This window comes from Neolamprologus multifasciatus, chromosome 17 (genome assembly GCF_963576455.1).
Source record: "Neolamprologus multifasciatus chromosome 17, fNeoMul1.2, whole genome shotgun sequence".
Classification (NCBI taxonomy): domain Eukaryota; kingdom Metazoa; phylum Chordata; class Actinopteri; order Cichliformes; family Cichlidae; genus Neolamprologus; species Neolamprologus multifasciatus.
The window spans coordinates 36,432,091-36,451,211 of NC_140455.1; the positions used below are offsets into that span (position 1 = coordinate 36,432,091).

The following is a 19,121-nucleotide window of genomic DNA, read 5'->3' on the forward strand; positions in this document are numbered from 1 at the left end:
ACCGGTGCCATGGGTACGGTACCCATCCCTACTCTTGACCAAACGTTTTGTTCGATGTCAACGCCATTTTTGTTGTTTTATCGACCCTGTTCCAAGAATCACAAGAATGGGCTCCTAAAAGAGTCCGTCTAGATTATGATTAATTTCATAAATGAAATGTATGCTGTGAGATAACGTTGCGCCAGTCTAAACCATTTCCACATGGGACAGCATTTACTCTTAGTCTTAACTAACCTCTAGAGACCCATGTACAAGGATAAATCCAACTTAATTTTAAGTTAAGATATTTTGCTCATACATGCGGTTCTATGATTGCCGTTGTTGATATTACACCTCTGTCTACTTATTGTTCTTCCGTTTTACGTCTTAGCTGTAAAAGCCTGATAGTGTAGTGGCGGGTAGGCGGGCAATGTGAACACATCGGTTTGAAAATGCAATAACTTCAGAACAAAGCAATGTAGAACTTTCAAGTTGACATAATAGGTGTGTACTAAAACTCTTAGAATCTTAGTAACCTCAACCTCAAGGTCAAGGTCAGAGGTCAAGTTTCCTATAAGTGTGGTAACTGCGATAACTCCAGAAGGAAGTCACCTAGGCTTTTGAGATAGGTACCAGTAATTTCAGTTATTACTCTTCCTGGGTTTTAGCTTGGATGGCACTAATTGGCTAATCATTTGTCTTTCTTAGGCAATCATTGGATCAACCAATGAAGTGGTCTGAACCCAAGCAGTGCACTTTAGATGGTAGTTAAAAATGTTACTTTTCCAATGGACTTTTCAGCAATTGGACTGCACTGTTTCCAGTCCTAAGCAAAACAAACCAAAATGTAGGTACTTCCTATTAGCTGCTAACATCCAGCTAATATGTAGCAGCAGTGGAGCAAAATGGGAGTCGGAGGAGACAAAACAAAATAATAGTAATAACAAAAATGATATTAATAATAACTATGGTTGTGATACTGTAGCTATAGAAAACTTGAAAATGAAATAAAATAGTAGGAATAACTGTACGGTGTTTTATAAATAATTACATTTAAAATAAAAATAAAAGAGAATACTTAGATGTAACCTAAACTGTGCAAAATCATCCAAAAAGAACAATGACATGTGCATATTATACACACAATATCGATGTTTTTTTATAATTGCTGGGTTACCATCTATGTTTGTTATCTCATTAAATTAATTTTCCTCTCGAAATATTTTTGCGTATGGCGAGTTATGGGAAGAAGCCTGACCATGTTACAAATGAAGTGAGAATAACTGCCGACCGAGAAGGCGAACGGTGCTGATGTTACAATGCCACCTGTTGTCAGAGTTGACACTGAGGTTATTGTGGGGGTTGAATATTTTTCATGATGTTGCTGTAATGGTGGAGAAGCCAAATTGGTTACAGATGGTGTTACTGCTGCCTCGCTCACAAACACTGACATTCACTGCCAGATTATTTGGGCTTAGCTTATCATTTATTATTCTGAATCTTATTCTTGTAACTCAAGAAGCCATTCTTAAGGAATGACTTCTTGACAGGGAAACTAAGATACGGAGAAGGCTGTGTCATGGCTTGGTGCTGTATATCAGCGAGTGGTGTTGGAAATTTTGTCGATTATGAATGCAGGAAAGTACTATCCACCACGGAAGTCGATTTACTAAGGAAAGAGTGATTGGCAGTGGCATGATAATGGCTCTAAACACACTGCCCGTGCAGAAAAATCATACCTTGATAGAAAAAGACACAGAGGAACAGAATCAGTCGAGGACTGGTCTCCCCAGAGCCGGGAGCTCAATATTATTAAAGCAGTGTGGGATCGTGTTGACCGAAAACGGAGCAAACTCCAAAGAAGAGCTTTGAATGACCCTCAAGAAGTCTGAAGAACTGTTCCTGAAGACTTTAAAGAAGATTTAAAGAAACAAAAAGAAAGCTAGCCAAATGTGGAGCCGAATATTGACTTTCAAGCTTGTTAGAATTGTACAAATCTGAGGATTTGTGCATATTTCAATACATTTCTGCACCTGTTTCACATTTTGCAAAATAGAAAAAAAGAGGGACAGCCCAAGGTTTTTGCACAGTACGCTCTAAGCTGTAGAAGATGGACTTTACATGTTGTGCTTATGTGGTGTAACAAGGCAAATAGCCATTGAATGTAACAAGCTCTCTGACCTGATATATCCATGTGCATGAAAATGAAAGATATTAATCAGTTCACTCATGGATTTATTTGGATCTTTAGCTCTTTAATCTGTTTTTATCTCTTAAGAGATTCAAGTTTGATTTGATAGTTTAATATTTGAGGTGTGGCGAGAGTTACATCTCATGGAAAAGAGACTGTATCTGAAAACAAAATGTTTGTCATCTGGTGAGTTTAGAGATTAGATTAGAGATTAGCAGGGCAGTCGTGTAATCTTTCAACTGTCTTTATACTTTCAACTGGGAATGCAGTTAAACCCAAGCAGTCAGCAAAATTACAGATGCTGACTTGAATTGACTTGGATGTCTAAACTGTGCACTAGGAACCAGCAGGAGTGAGGACTTTATTAGAGGGTATAGAGATACAAAGTGTCTTTTAAATATTGGTTTTTGTCTTTGTTGTCAGCGTAACCCAGTTATCAGTGCTGAGTAGGGCTGCCACGATTAGTCGACTAGTCACGATTACGTCGACTATCAAAATCGTCGACGACTGATTTAATAGTCGACGCGTCGTTTGTAGCTTTGTAAGATCACAAAAGACGCAGGAATAAGTAGTAGGATTTAAGAGTGTAATAACGAACTGAAACAGAAGATGGCAGCACTGCATGTACAAGGATGCCAGCTGCCGTTTAACCCCGAAGAAGAAGAAGCTGTGTCCCAGAATTCATAGCGCAGCCCAGCTCAGTTTCCAACAATAGCAGCAGCTAGTTAGTGTTAATATTACTCTTATTATTCTTTCTGGGTCACAAAATAAACGTTTAACATATTTTCAGGCGAGAATGTAGCTGTGTAAACCTCAAATATCTGCTCAGTTTATCAAGACACCACATATTTTCAAAAGCGCTCAGACGTTTTCGGAGACGTCTGTTACCCACTAGCTCGATAGCTAGCCGGGGGCTAGGCTAACTAGAGACCGTGAGAACACCGGACTCCCGGCAGATTGTTTTCAAACCCACCGCCGTCTTTCACTACTCAGGTTAAACATATATAAGTCACTTAGATAACTTAAAAATGTTATTGTTTGGCTTTTTTTTTAGTATTTTATTTGTTCCTGAGTAAATCGGTTTGGCTGAGATTAAAGTTTTTACACAGCTGAATAAACATCAAGCAGACAGCTGATTATCAGAAGTGTGAGATGCTGGAGAATTTACTCCGGTGTCCTGTTATATTTTAGATAGCAAGGAGTTTATTAAACTTCACTAAAACAATCTGCAAATTTCATTAAAATTTAATAAACTATCATCTTTATTTTTAGTTAGCACATACCTTACACACTTAAAGCTGTAAGCTAATGATAGTTATATAAGAGCAGATGCTGCTGGTGCAATAAGCTGTACGTTTTACGTCCAATGGATGATGATCTGATTAGTCGACTATCAAAATAATCGTTTGTGGCAGCCCTAGTGCTGAGATGCATTTAAATATTAACATGAGTGATGAACACACACTTTTTGTTCATATGACCTCATCCATCAATATTCATTTGTCGACTCCCCCGATCACACTGAAATCTAAAACATGCTAGTAGTAAAACACTGTAGATTTAGATGTAATCGATTACATTTTATTGAGCTATTTACAGCTGTTTATAACTGTTTACAGTAGAACAGTGAAGCAAAATGGAGGGACGGAGGGAGGGTGAAGGGTATTGTGTAAGGCAAAAGGGTTGGGGGGGTAAAGGATCGAGGTGTGATGGGGATAAAATGGAGGAGATGTAGGATTCTGGTTTGCTGTCTCCTGAATCCTTCACACAGTGTTCTGGATGTGGTGGAGCAATGGGAGAGCTGGTGCTGGAGGCAGTTTCTGAGAGGGATGAGTTAGGGCAGCGGTCCCCAACCCCCGGGCCTCGGACCGGTACCGGTCCGTGAGTCGTTTGGTACCGGGCCGCGAGAGTTGAGGCTCAGGTGTGAAATGTATAGTTTTCAGGGTTTTTATCGGTTTTCAGCGTCATTTTGTTATCGTTTTTATCGTTTACTCGGTTTTCCTTGGTCTTTTCACGTGTGTTATGAATAAATCGTATTTTTTTCGGTACCGGTACTAGTTTTATTTTGTTGTATTTATCCGCGACACTTTAAAGCAGCCTTTAAGGTGTCGCAGATAAATATGTGAAAATATTGTCGGGCATAAACCGGTCCGTGGTGCAAAAAAGGTTGGAGACCGCTGAGTTAGGGGCCAGATGGAGGAAGGTGGAGAGGGGAAACGGTAGGAATCAAAGTTGCTTTCTCCGCGCTCCTCTGTGCCTCCTCCCTCTTTCATTGTCTTTCCTCTGCATTTTCCTCTTCCCTCCATCTCCCCCAAGTCTTTCTCTTCCTTTCTCCTCCTCCTCTCCTTCCTCCTCCTTTTCTAAAGTGCAAGCTGTTTGACAAAAAAAATCACCAAGGATTCTGCATTAAACTTTGAAACATTCTGAAACCAGCTTTTGGGATCCAACAGAACATTATCGTGAAATCAAACGATCAGCTCAGGCTGCGCACCTGAAGCTGTTGGATCCTGCTGATGAAGAGTTTCGTGCCTTTTTCTGCCTCTCTTGCTTTTCCATCTCACTGATTCCCTTCATCCAGAAATTCTCAGAGGGAATGTTTCTCTCCTTCTCCTCCTTTTGGACTTTGGTTATGCAGGATTCCTGCTGAGCGACGTTATCTTGAAGAGCAGCACAGGCGTCGTTCTACACCTTTTCTCACGAGACGAGGTCCGTGTGTGCTTTGATCCGAGGTGTTGGTTTTTCACAGATTTTTCGTGGACCTCGTCTTTTTGTGCGAGGTTGTTGTGGAGCTGTCTTACCTGTGTTTTACGCCCATCTTCTTGGATGGCGATCTTTTCTTTGGGAGAGCTGCGTCTCTTAGCTCTTGCACGGTTGCTGATTGCAGCAGCTGGTTTGTGGGCTGCTGCTGACTGAGTGCAGTGTTGTCTCAGCTGATGCTCGCTGTAAAAGGCAACGCAAATGTGAACTAGGCCTAAAGCCTGAAAGCATAAATGTAGCTATTGCAAAAATCCAGCCTCATTCTTATCATTAGATACACATAAAAACACAATGTGTCTACTTATGCATGCACCACATTCACTCCAGCACGCCACGCTTGGACCTGCTGTTATCCAAGGACAGCAGTTGTTGCTGCCAAATGGGATTCTTAGGCTTCTTATTTCCACACTTACACGGGTATTTTTTTAAATGGGGATTTTTCCGAAACACAAAAACTTAAGAAATGATCTCAAGGGATTTCAAGTTCATGGCAGAGCGACAGGTGGCGCTATAACGCACACTGTGAAGAAATGTTAGCCAATCAAAAACCTGCAAATGATAACATGGCGTGTAATGTGACATCAGAAAAGGAGCTAAAGGCGCGCACCTTTGAAGTTGGGGGATTAAATCTCAATTTTCCATATCCTCATGTAAATGCAAAAATGGAGTTTTGGAAAATCTTCACCCTGTTAGATTTTCATAAGCGATCCAAAATCTGTTTATTTACACTTTTAATAATAATAATAATAATAATGGATTGGATTTTTATGTAGCGCTTTTCAAGGCACCCAAAGCGCTTTACAATACTACTATTCATTGGCTGTATCCCAATTCAGGGTCTGCAGCCTTAAAGTACGCAGCCTTAACGGTCCATAAGGGCCGCGTACTCAAAGGCCGCTAAGGCCGGAAGTGCGAGGCTTGTGAAATGGGACGGTCTAGCCTCCGTCGCGCTGCCCAGGTTGCCTAGCAACCATGATACTAACAGCTGGAAACGTTTCGTACAGCTTTGTTTGACAGAAATGAAGGAGAAAATCTTTTGTTCATTTGTTTGTTTCTACATGAGCTTTGATCATTCTCTGATTAAGCTCAGCTATTGAACGGCGTATATTTTAAAGTAAAGGCTTTAAAACCAAGTTAGTACAAACGTCACTAATGTCACATGACTTTGCCGACATGTGGCCAACAGTAATGTTTTAATGTTCTTCGTTATTAAACATTTGCACATAAATAAGTGACATAATATTCAGTACTTACTTAAAGTTTACTCTTCGGCCGCCCCTCATCCGCTGTTTTTTTTCTGCAAAATTATCCACACCCACCGCCGCGCTATGCATTCTGGGATATGTTGGGCCACGAAGTCTACACCGCCACGTCCTTAAAATTCAGGGAAATGAAGGACGCATTTTGAGCAGCCTTCGAATTGGGACAGCCTTCGTCACGTCGCTGTGACGTAATTGGCCTTTAAATGCGGCCTTTAAGACCGCAGACCCTGAATTGGGATACAGCCATTCACTCTCGCATTCACACACTGGTGGAGGCAGCTACAGTTGTAGCCACAGCTGCCCTGGGGCAGACTGACAGAAGCGAGGCTGCCATATCTGGCCAACACCAGTAGGCGGTAGGGTAAAGTGTCTTGCCCAACGACCAGGACAGAGAACCCGGGGATCGAACCGGCGACCTTCCGGTTACAGATACGCTTCCCAACCCCCTGAGCCACGGTCGCCACTTTTGCCACTGCAGTAGCAAAGCAGGATAAGATGCACATTGGCTGTTGCATTTGACAAGATCCTTAACCAAGATCAAGATTTGGCAAGAAAGCGATGACGCCAACCTGGTGATTTAGCCGGCTGAACCTTAGTGTCCAACAAATGCACGTGATTAGTCTTGGTGCTTTATGGACTTCCTGCCTAAACATAGGAAATGTTAAGAATGCCGGTGTGGTGTCACGGTGTGAGGACAACAACCCTCAACACTGATAAAACAAAGGAGATGATTGTGGACATGAGGAAGAAGAAGAAGAGGCCTCACCAGCCGCTGTTTGTCCAGGAGTGTGAGCAGCTTTAGGTACCTGGGCGTCCACATCAGCGAGGACCTCACCTGGACACTGAACACCACACAGCTGATCTCTCTGCAGAGCAGCTACCATTGCAGAGTCCAGAGGAGCGTCGCCTCCATCCTCAAAGACCCCACACACCCCCAACACGGACTGTTCACACTTCTGCCCTCCAGATGAAGGTTTAGGAGTGTGAAACCCAGAACGTCCCGACTCAACAGCTCCTCCTTCCCCCCTGCTGTCAGACTCCTGAACAGCTGACCTACCTCAACTGCAATTTGCACGTCAGACACTTTGCACACTAAGTTCATTTTGCACATTAAGCTCCATCTACATCAACATTTGCAAACCGCACTCGTCTTCCTTTACTTATTTTTGTACTTATTTATTTATCTTCCATTATTTTTTTATCCTTCTCTTTATTTCTCTTGTTCTTTGAACCCTCGCCTAACTTGGCATTTGTGTATGGACAGCAAAGGAAAAACGTGCAACGTGGCACAAGCTGTACAGCCTACAGTAGAGCAGAGTGACACACCACAAGGTACAGTAGTTCTGGCGTTTTATCCCCTGCTGCTCTGCTGTAGTCAGCCCTTTGGCTTCTCTGCTCTCTGCTGCCAAAACCTCCAGCCAGGCTGCTCGGCTCAAAGTGGGAACGCTGGTCGCGGCAGCCAAAGTTTGATAAGCCACGGAGCAGTGTTCCTCTCCTCTGCCATCTTCACAGAGCTCTGACTGTGGTCAATAAAGGCGGATGATTCATTAGTGGTGATTAATATTGGGCTACGGGGACGTTAACTGCTGGCGGTTGAGTATTTTATTGAGCTTGTTTTACTGTTGCACTCACTGGAAGTAGTTTGGGGCTGGAGCCAGATGCTTAAAATATAAATGTACAATTAGAGTGGACGTGGAGGACTGAGAAGCGTTGGCGTGTTCTCTGTAATGCAACACTGAACCGTCATCGTGGCGAGGATCACAGTTTTATAAAACATTTTACTAGTCTTGGAGGATCTAATTAATACTTCTGCACACATTATTATACCCTCGAGGACACTGATACTTACAGTAACACTCGATCTCACAAGTGAACCACTCCAAATGACCTTTTGCATAAAGTTCAGCAAATACATTTAGTAGATGATGAAATGGTGAGTATTATTAACCCACTTAGCTCCAGACAAAAGCAGCAGTTGTGTGGACAGAATAGCAGCGACATTCAGAGTCCAACCAGAAGCTCGTAGATTAGAAAGAGCAACTCAGAAGTTCCTCCTTACTTAGTGATGTTAGCTGCAAAAAGACACAGGTACTCTGCAACCTCGCTTTAATGTAGCACTATAACGGAGCTGTACTCGTGGGTGCAGATTGGCAACATGTTGCAACCAATCTGTCTGTGTTTATAAAGGAGTGGGTTAACGACATATATCGGATGATGATATGAAAACATCTATCGTTTCATATTATTATTATAGCCTTTCAATATGTTTTCATGGTTTGATGGTCACTGTAGCAGCTATATTCATTTCCCTATTTCTCTTTTATGTATTTATTATTTATTACCAGAGATGGGCAGTAATGCATTACTTGTAATCAGATTACTTTTTTCAAGTAACGAGTAAAGTAAGGGATTACTATTGCAAAAACGGTAATTAGATTACCGTTACTTTCCCGTAGGAACGCTGCGTTACTGCGTTACTAAAACCGTGATTTTTTTGCGAGAATGTCTCATGACAGTGACGTAAGCGAGTGCGACGTTCGTGACAACAGCTGTGTGCAGATCAACAATGGATCATATATCGAGTGCGGAGAGAGTATGAGCGTGCAGCGTTTAAAGCGTGGAAGTACTGACCTTACTTTGAGTTTGATTCCATAAAAAGTGACAAAAACATTAGTGTCCGTTGTGCGTGGGAAGAAAACTTCTTTTTACAGCGAAAAAACCCCTAAACTTCCGAGCAAACACCGAGTAGCTACGACGTAATGGGAAACTCACAGAGAAACTCGCGGATTCTTCCACTGACCGCTGCACACCTGCACCAGGGTAACCCTCCGCCTACCCCACTCCTGCTTTACAGGTGAAAATAGAGCAACAGGACCGCTAGTCTTTGACTTTATTTATTTTCTGCTGTGTTTTACTTGCATCTATTTGAAAGACTGAGTGTAAACACAAAAAATATTTTATTTTATGTGCTGGAATGTGCAGAAAATAGGTTTAAATATTAAACTAATTTCTTCCAGTCAGAGAATGTTGCAGATAATTAAATTTTTGCTTGATGCATAAAGTTAAAAGATTAAAACGAATAAAACAAGTTTTAAAAAGAGATTTTTCCATTTGATTACATTTTGTATGATGATTATGTAGAAAAAGTAGAATTGGGCTGAAAGATCTATCACTTTATCACCTATTCAGGTTGTAAATCGTGTTTTTAAAAAGTAACTAAGTAACTAAGTAATTAATTACTTTTGAAAATAGGTAATCAGTAAAGTAACGGGATTACTTTTTTGGGGAAGTAATCAGTAATTAGTTACTTACTTTTTTCAAGTAACTTGACCAACACTGGTCGCGGATAAATACAACAAAATAAACGACTCACGGACCGGTACCGGTCCATGGCCCGGGGGTTGGGGACCGCTGCTCTAAAATGTCTCAATGCATGCCCAATCATCCAGATAAGTAAATCCCATCATCCGGACGGAGCATTTTCAGTGGGAGAAACGTTTCATCACTCATCCAAGTGACTCTTCAGAAAGTCGCTTCTGGTCACACCTCATTGCTGTGATTGGTCAAACTTTGCTCCCTTCAGCGGGCTTCAGGTGGTGATGCAGAGGTCTAGAAAACAGACTGACTGACGTTTTAATATTACTTAAAAATGTCCTGTGGAGTCTTTTTGTAGATAAACACAAGTTCACACAAAAAAAACCCCAAACTGATCAATAACTCCACTATTTAAAATGAGCTTATTTAAAGGATGTAAAATATGCTATTGTTATTCGTCACCAAGAGCCCAGGTGAGGGCAGTGATGGGTAAATACACATATAACAAATGATCACGTTCATCGTTTGGGCCCAAATTGCAGTTCTGTCATTTTCTGTCAATGAAAACCTAATTTTGGACGAACCGTGGAGGTGATGCTCTGAATCGGTTTCAACATTAGATCCAGACTTCTCTTGATTCTGCGCTATATTCACTCTCTGTCTCAAATGCCTGAATTGGCTCGTCACATTCCTCGCCATTCTCAACCCCACAGATGGACAGAGGGAGGGAGGCCGCCAGATTACATTAGCAGATCCTTGTCCTGTTTCTTTCTTTTTTTTACCCCCTCTTTTCATTTAATTTTCTATGCCGAGAGCTACCCGCCAAAGAAGGCCACCCCCGCTTCCCAAATCCCTTCTGCACATATAACAAGACTCTCCGCCTTTGGTTACCTCAGGTGACAATTTACAATTTAGACCACACAGAGGCTGTTCACGCACACACACATTGGCTAGCAAAGAATCCTTAGCATCCCGCCCCCCTTCTGCTGACCCCCTTAAAAACCCATTTTAATCAGGGAAGGAACTGTCTGCCCAGAGCAGCCTGAACACTTAATACCTCAAACAGGTTCATCTTGTTACCGAGCAAATAAATCCCGCTCACAGACACGCTGAGTTGAGACGTGGCTTTAGGAGGCCTGAGGGTGGTTTCTTTTGACTGCAGTGAAAGCATGCAGCGGCCGTGAGGCCCGATCCACCATCTCTGCTTTTGTAATATAGCCATGAATACAAATGGCCCCGCTAATTCACTCGAACTCCTAACAACGCTCATTTCCCCTCCTGCCAGAGGTCATTTGGCGCTGTGTTCCTCTCGCAGCTCCTTTTCCTCATTACATCTGCCTCCCGTGGGACTCTTTTTCCTAATCTTCAACAACTAAACATTCTCAAAATTGCGGCACGCTAAAGTTTCTCCCACTGCTGTTTAGATTTAACACGTGTGAAGTTTTATTTTTTTGGTGCTGGGCCCTGTTTCTTTTTTTGGGTTGTTTTCTGTGTGACCTCAGTGTCGTGTCAAGATCGGCCTCGGATCGCGAGCTCAGCTGGAGACAATCCAGACCTCTGGCAGCCCTGACAGCAACTTCCCAGGATCTGAGATGCTGCCAGGTCACTGTGGTGCCACCAGGCCTGGAGCCACGGCCGCAACCACAAGGAGTCCTAGAGTCAGACTTGGGGACCACAACAAGATGCTCGGCTACAGGGAGCGACGGGACGCAGAGAGAAATAAGAGCCTTTGGATATGGTAGCGTCATGTGTCCTGTCCTTACTAAAAATCCAAAACAGCAAACTGAATCAATCGTTTTACCTTCATAAAAGTGGCTTTATTAATTATTTAATCTCATCAGTGTTCAGGTTCACGTTTTTGCTTCTGCTGTTTCAAACTGTTCAAACTCAAACATAGATTTTCTAAAACTCAAGAACCTTTTCTGTCTGTGCTGCACTCGGGTGCTGTGGGTCCTTTGAAATGTCCTGCAGCTACAGACGCCAACGAGCGCTGCTACACCAAACATGTAGAACATATATTTTATTATAAAATAATTTGTTTCATTGTATTGATCACTTATAGCTTGTTTAAATCATGCAATCTCTAACGTGTTAAGCTAACTGTGTTTTTCAGCTATGAGCTAATTGGCTCGCAGAGCCGTCTCTGTGCTGGTTGAGACTGTATATAAAAGATGAACAGCAGCTGTGATACCTCTTACGCGCTGCTGTTTTGAACCTTTAGATTAGCGTTTTGGCTATTATTTATCCATCCATCCATCCATTCGCTTCCGCTTATCCTTTTCAGGGTCACGGGGGCGCTGGAGCCTATCCCAGCTGTCATAGGGCGAGAGGCGGGGTACACCCTGGACAGGTCGCCAGTCTGTCGCAGGGCCAACACACAGGGACAGACAACCATTCGCACTCACATTCACACCTAGTGACAATTTGGATTATCCGATTAACCTATCCCCACAAGCTGCATGTCTTTGGACGGTGGGAGGAAGCCGGAGTACCCGGAGGGAACCCACGCAAACACGGGGAGAACATGCAAACTCCACACAGAAAGACCCCGGCCTGATGGTGGAATTGAACTCAGGACCTTCTTGCTGTACGGCAACAGTGCTAACCACCGTGCCACCGTGCTGCCTTGTATTTTTTTATATATTTATTTATTTTTTTATATAGTGACTAAATGCGACTATATTCTGATGAGGATGCAAACGTCGGGACCTCTGAGCTAATGCTGGCTAGTTTTGTTAGAACAATGCGCCTGCAGTCCACTGATTAAATGTAACGTTGATTTTAACTAAAACAAAAACAAAACAAAACAAAACGTACTCGCCAGGGAAACAGAAAAGCCAGCTCCAGTGGTTTCCAAAGTGTGGACCGGTGCCCCCTGATGGGACGCAAAAAGTACTGCAGGTGGGCTGCAGTAATACAAAAACTGAAATTCAGTTTTAAATTACTCAAAATTATTTACATTCACATATTTATAGAAATGTAGTTATTTATGTAAATGCAAATTAAAACTGGTAATAGGAGGGGGTTAGTTTGTGATATCGCTCATTACTCCGACCTAAATTTACTGCTCTTGGGGTTGGGTCACTCATTCACCTTAACACTTTGAATATGACTGGTAGCATTAGTGGTTTTTATCCAGCACCCTGTGTTAGGTTCCCATTGACTTAACCCTTTAAAGCCGGTCAGAGCAGCACGCTCCGTTTTGCGTAACTATTTTTAAATCCCGGTAGCACTGCAACCACGTGAGCTAGCACAATAATCTTTTTTGCATATGAAACCGGAGGAGTTGTACTTACATCTTATGCCATCAGCTTGTCCTCGGTCACAGTTTCCTTCCACATATAGCTTTGCAAAAACTGCATAAAAAGCACTTGCAGCAACAAAAACATAATATTCCAGAAACACACTTTGCCAATCTGATCAGCTGTTCGTAACACTTCCTACGTTGGAATAGACGTCAGCACGAACTATCGTGTGTCCGCCATGACCTGCCCGAAACCGGAAGTGACGTCATTTTCGCAGAAATGTAGTTTTTTACCATCAGGGCCTCATGAGCCTATACTGGTGTTTTTAAAAGTTATCTTTGACTTTCTGACTTTCTGTGTCGTTTCTGGGATGCTTAGGACTCATATTGCACTGCTGGAAATAGTTTATTTTGATGCATATGCTGCTTTTTTGCAAATGTGCATTTTAATATTTATTTTCGTTTTTCCTGCAGTGTATAAAAATTGGTGTATTTCAAAAATAAAACTATGAAGACACTCAAAATAAATTTCCTGTGGTGGGAAACTATTTTGTGCAACTTTTTTGTATTTACAGTTTTGAGGGATAAGCCTCTTAAATTTCTCTAACTAGAAATATATGTTAAAAAAACAAAAACGATTTTCAATTTTTTTGTAGTTTATTGCACTTTTTTGCAATTTATGTAATTACTATGCACTTAATGCAGACATATTATTAAAATCTGGGCTGTAATGGTTGTATTGATGTATAGCAACTTGAAATGCTCCCAAAAATGGCTCCACAGCATGTAAAAATATAATATAAGCTCTGGCTAACTTGGTTCTATGGTAGGTCTTAAAGGGTTAAGGAAAAACTGCCTTAGTGTGTTCAGTCAATCCTGAAGAAGAAAAAGTGGCCACAACAATTGTGGCCTGATTGAGAGTTTTTCGTCCTCCTAACAGGAAAGCACAGACTTTTCTCTCTAAGGTGCATTTCCCTCTGATGACAGGGAGCCAGCGCGGCACAATGCACCATTGTGTACGAGCGCTGTGCTGATCCTCGGTATGTACTGTTTGACATTTGTGGCATTCCCGCCGAGTTCTACCCCGATTATGCTTATCAATGAGAGACAGACTGATGGAGGAAGATAAGGCCCTCACCAGCTTTTGAAACAGGCACAGGACCGTTTCGAGAGCAAATGTTCCCCACAATTCAGACATCCCTTTGGAGCCTATTAGAAGGTCAGAGATTCTGTATGATAAATGGATCTGGGGACCAAACGGCAGCATATTGTCCTGAGTTTTGAATACTTTCCTGCTCCAAGAATGCTGATGAAAACATCCTGTTGGCGCTGTTGTGTGGTATATTTTATGATGGGCTTACGTAACTGCCAGGCTCGATGTGTATTCACAGCCACTATAAAGTGTCCTGTTTTAAACATGTTTATCTGTGCTTTGAGAATTACCTGCCTTGTGCTATGACTCTTTCTGTCCTATAGAATTTGCACCTTTTCTCACTGGAGCAGTGGAAATGCAAACACAGCACAAGCTCATACAGTTGGCTGTTTTTTGGGGGTTTCTCATGAAACCGAAGCAGAGCAAATATTACTTTGGAGATGTTAGTCTGTCTGTGTGACAAATTAGTAATCACCCTTCTTCTGGATCTATTTTCTGTCACCCGTTTCAAGGGGAAATATTTTACTGTTGGAGCAACCAAACGGTCCCGTGTTCCTTAGCTAGCTGTTGACCTGCGTTTAAAGGGTTGTATGATGGATCTTACTCAGATCAGAGCTTTAACCATTTGCCGAAATATTCAATTCAAAACCTGTAAAGCCAAAGCAACCAGACGTGAGATGCTGAAACTCACCCACAAAGCTGGGGGAAACTGCAGAGTCAGGCAGTTTTTCTCTGTGGGTTCGTCACGGGGAGCGGCTGCATTCACGAGCAAGGAGTCATGAGATGAGATGTTGACTTAAAATAATGTCAGCAGCAGCTCCCAAACATTTTCTATGACTTATAATCAGCACATACTTTAGCTCATATTTGCACACAGCTCCTGTTGTGCAGTGACACCCTGTTCTGAGGGCTTTTGTGAAGTGACTGTAAGAGTGACCTGTTGATACTGAAATATGCATGCATATTGCATGCAGAAATAACATGCACGCGCCACACAGAACCACCCACTCGGTCCCTGTCTGGCTTACTTTACAAATCCTGTCTTATCTGTGGCCTTATGAATCCACACGGATCCTTTCTGTCCTCACCTCCTAATCTATATCTGTGCTCTTCCCCCATCTGAGCCTCTTATTAGCCTTTTATTGCACTGTAACCTATTCAAAGGCCACATAAGAATATCGCCTGTGAAGCGGTGAGTCTCGGGGCCCGAGGTATTCGCATCGTAAAACATGAACGTGCTGCTTCAGGGTTAATCCGTGGCTCGCAGGAAGCAGTGCTTTAACGGGATGAGTCCAGGTGAAGACACACAAAAGCAACTTCAGTGATGCTCTGCTGCTCCAGGGCACTGCCTTCATTAACTCTAGCCCAGTGAAATCCCACTGTGCTGAACGACCGCTGCGTTCTGTTATAATCAAGTAGTGCAATCAAGTAGGTTGTTTGAGGCTAATAAGGTGTTCCTTGATTAAACTGCTCGTGCACAGTTGTAACCAGGATGGAGTTTGCTTGGAACGGCACGTCCCGTGTTTAGGAAGCAGTCGAGTCTGGTCGGGTTCGGGGCTTCAATAAACAGCTCCGTCCAGTATAAATAGCAGAGCCTTTGGTCTGTTGCCACTGCGGCCGAGTGCAGCAGCAGCAGGGAGGAACAGCTGTAGTCGCTCTGTCGCCGAGGACAGATCACTCCTCGGCCGTCCTGCCAGTCTTCTCTGTGCAGTCTGACATGAGCAGCGCCTGAGGACCACAGAGTCTGTAATTTCAGCCTCTACCTGCTGCACGCACCTGTGTCTGTAACTGCAGGTAATCCAGTGGCTTGCTGTGTACTTTTGTGTTCTGTTTTAATACGTTTAAGTATTTGTCACAAGGGGAATGTGTCAAAAGGCGTCTCCCTTAGCAACAAAGAATTTTCCCACTCTGTAGTTTCCATCAGCTTTATATTGCCTCGATGTCTTTCATTGTTTTGGTTTTATATCCCACAACTTTGTTTGGGTTTAGTCTCACCGCTCTCATCAGCTTGGTTTCCACCTGCAGCGGGCTGATGCTTCCTTTAGGAAAATCACGTCGGAGCATGTCAGATTTGGTACTAACCACGGAAACATGCGAGGATTTTACCAGTCTGTGTGTTGAATCTTTGTTTCAAAGCCACTGGAATCTCACAAGTATATACAATGTGTCGTTTTACATCAGTGTCATTATGCACCAAGTTCTGGAAATGGGTAGGTGAGTCTCTCATGACCAGTTTATTAAATATGGACACTTTTGTGTGCAAGCCAGACGTCGCTGTATGATTGAGATCAATTTTAGAGCCTGATCAAATTAATGGGCGGGGCTGATATATTGGCTGATTTTAGCTATTTGCCTGTATGTCTGTATCGGCTTTTATGACGGCTGAAAAAGTAAAGAACAGGCGGGAGAAACGCCCTTATGAATGTCGATGTTGCACAATTTGTCCACTAGAGGGCACCCTGCAACATCCCGTATGGTTAGAACACTAAACCCTGATGTTCTGAGCAGCGTAAACTATTAATCCGTAACTCGTTGTCATAATAAAACAAGATCTTCATTGCCAAAGTAAGAACTCAGAAATTCACATAACAAATGTTTATTTCCCATGTCCCCCCAAAAAATATCCCCTAACATGTCAGATTTTCAAATGAGCAAATATTGGTCTTATATTGGCCGGGTTCTAATAATTGTTACATCAATGTAACAATTGGCAGGAACATTTGTATAGAACTTTAAAGTTTCCAGGTAAATAAATAAATAAAAGTCAAACTGAATTCCCCTTGTTACTATGAAATGTGGGCTAGTTTAAAAGAGGCTTTCAGGTGGGTGATGGGCCACTTGGCTCTGATCCCAGAAAAGTGTCTAAAAAAGAAGGATTAGGCTGGGTTAATTGGATAGATGGTTCAAAAAGATTAAGTGCTGCAAAGAAGCATTACTTTACCCCATCAGCTCGATGCACCGAACAACAGAGGGCCTGACTGTAAACACAGCGTCCAGATATAGTGTGTTAATAATGTGCCAACAGAGCTGTCAGCCTGCAAGGAGACACTGTGCTGGAGTTGTTTGCCCTCAGTGCTGTCAGGTTAGGTGTTAAACAGGAAGTTGATTGTTACATGGAGGAGTGGGTGGACGGTTATGATCTGCCAAAAGAGTCACATATGCATGTATATGTGTAGATTTATAGATAAAGAGAAGTACTGGACACTAGATGTCTGGCACGTGTGGGTGCAAAAGCTTGCAAAGATTTCATGTTGATCAGTCAGACCAGGTACGCTGCTTCCTGCTTTCTCTGAACACTCAAGCCACACTATGTAGTCATTAAGGACGTATAACACAACCACAGGCTAGAAGGAGCCCAGGATTGAACCACCAACCTTGCTCTACTTCTACCTATTGAGTCAAAGCTGCCTGAATTCTTCGCTACTCTAACCCTAAACAGCCTAACTGTATGCGTAACCTTGACAACAGGCCCAGTCTGATGGTTCCTTTTCCATATCCGTCCCGCTGCAGGTCCTTCAAGCCAGACTTTGTTCTGATTCGCCAGCACGCCTACAGCATGATTCCCGGTGAGGACTTCAGGAATCTTGTCATCGGCCTCCATTTTGGCGGCGTTCCGAGCGTCAACTCTCTCTTCTCCATATACAACTTCTGCAGCAAACCCTGGGTGGTAAGCGCTCCGTAACAGCTCTCTTTGCTATACTTTAACCCACACAAAGGTGTCGCAAAGTCCCTCCCTCGGCAGCTGCCTCCGACTGATTTATTTGTGCTATTAAATGGAGCTGCAACACCTGTGATTCGAGCCAGCAGAGCGGGCGGCCTCGGCCACCACGTGTTTTTAGTCACAGTGCTGAGAAAAGCTACAAAAGTGCAGTGAAAAGTATGTAGATGCTTTGAAAGAGGTCATAAATTTAGGTTTAAAGCAGGAAATATGCAGCACAGTTTTGTTAAAGGTGCCATTCGTCACTACATATTTACACCTCTGTTACTCATTCTACAAAGCACAAGTTAAAAAATGAGGTGGTTAATCACCAGTAATGCACCCATCATGCTGTATATGTTAACTAACTGCTGAATGCAACACGTTTAAAACAATGAACCGAAGCAGGTCTGAAGACAAATCTATTGGAAAGGAAATTCCAGCACCTCGAGAATAAATAACTCCAAGAAAGAATTCGCTCGGGGCGTAAGCAAATGGATTATTGATTTTAGAAGAACAGGTGTTCAAACCCTCACACTAACAGGTGGGTCTAACTGTACCAGGCCACATTTTATAAACAAAAAAAAAAAACCAAACCTGGAGTTTCAGACGATCCATATCTTCTGCTCCTAAAAGTCGTTAACATGCATGAATCTTATAGAAGTTTCTGTTTGCCGTCCTTGAATAATGACGTCTTCCTGTCTTGATTATTTCTTCTTGCAGTTTTCTCAAATGATTAAGCTGTACCGCTCCCTCGGCCCTGAGAAATTCCCCCTGAATGAACAAACGTTTTATCCCAGCCACACACAGATGGTGAGTGCCTCGCAGATATTATTCTTCATTTCAACAGGGGGGGGGGGTGTCACTCTCACGGATGTGCACAAAAATCACCAAAGACCTCCTGTGGAGCATTTTTCAGTAAGTCTTTATTATAAAAATATAAAACACAGAAATTAAGTCAAACATTTCTACAACCCCAACAAGGAAATATCCCCAACCCACATAATTCATAAATCAGTGTTTCCACACAGACTGTACACAGCTTCCTTGATTGGATTTTTTTTCCTTTTGACTGATTTCTGTGTTAAGCAGATAGTATATTTACATAAACATGAACCACAGAAATAATGACACAGAAATACCACAGCTGGAGGAAGAGCTCATTATTATGTATGGAGGCTAAATACTGCTGAAAAATTCAGTCATAAAAAAAAAAAAAAAATCTGTAAAAAAAAACAAAACGAAAAAAAAAAATCAGTAAAAAAAAAAAAAACAAAACGAAAAAAAAAAATCAGTTAAAAAAAAAAACAAAAGAAAAAAAACAAAAGAAAAAAACAAATAAGAGAAAATATAGAATTTTGTAGAAATTAAAGGGATAAAAAAAAGTAACAGATAACCAGAAATGGACCATAAATGAAACACAACCTAGTTAGCCTAGCTTCACATAGTCTGGAAATAGCACAGCTAGCATAACTCACACCATCTCAACATATGAAACATACCCAGTAGTGTTTGAACGAATT

At 42.2% G+C, this 19,121-nt stretch overlaps 1 protein-coding gene across 2 annotated transcripts in view; it reads left to right on the top strand.

Annotated features, from left to right (window-relative positions):
• syn3 (synapsin III) overlaps positions 1-19,121 on the top strand; it is a 153,063-nt gene that overhangs the window by 53,989 nt on the left and 79,953 nt on the right. For both annotated transcript variants that reach the window (XR_014870322.1, XM_085138576.1), the window contains exons 5-6: positions 17,412-17,568; positions 18,322-18,411. Coding sequence is in view for 1 of the 2 variants with exons in the window: in XM_085138576.1 (XP_084994702.1) it covers positions 17,412-17,568; positions 18,322-18,411 (247 nt within the window). In the remaining variant the exon portion in view is untranslated. The remainder of the gene's footprint in view (positions 1-17,411; positions 17,569-18,321; positions 18,412-19,121) is intronic.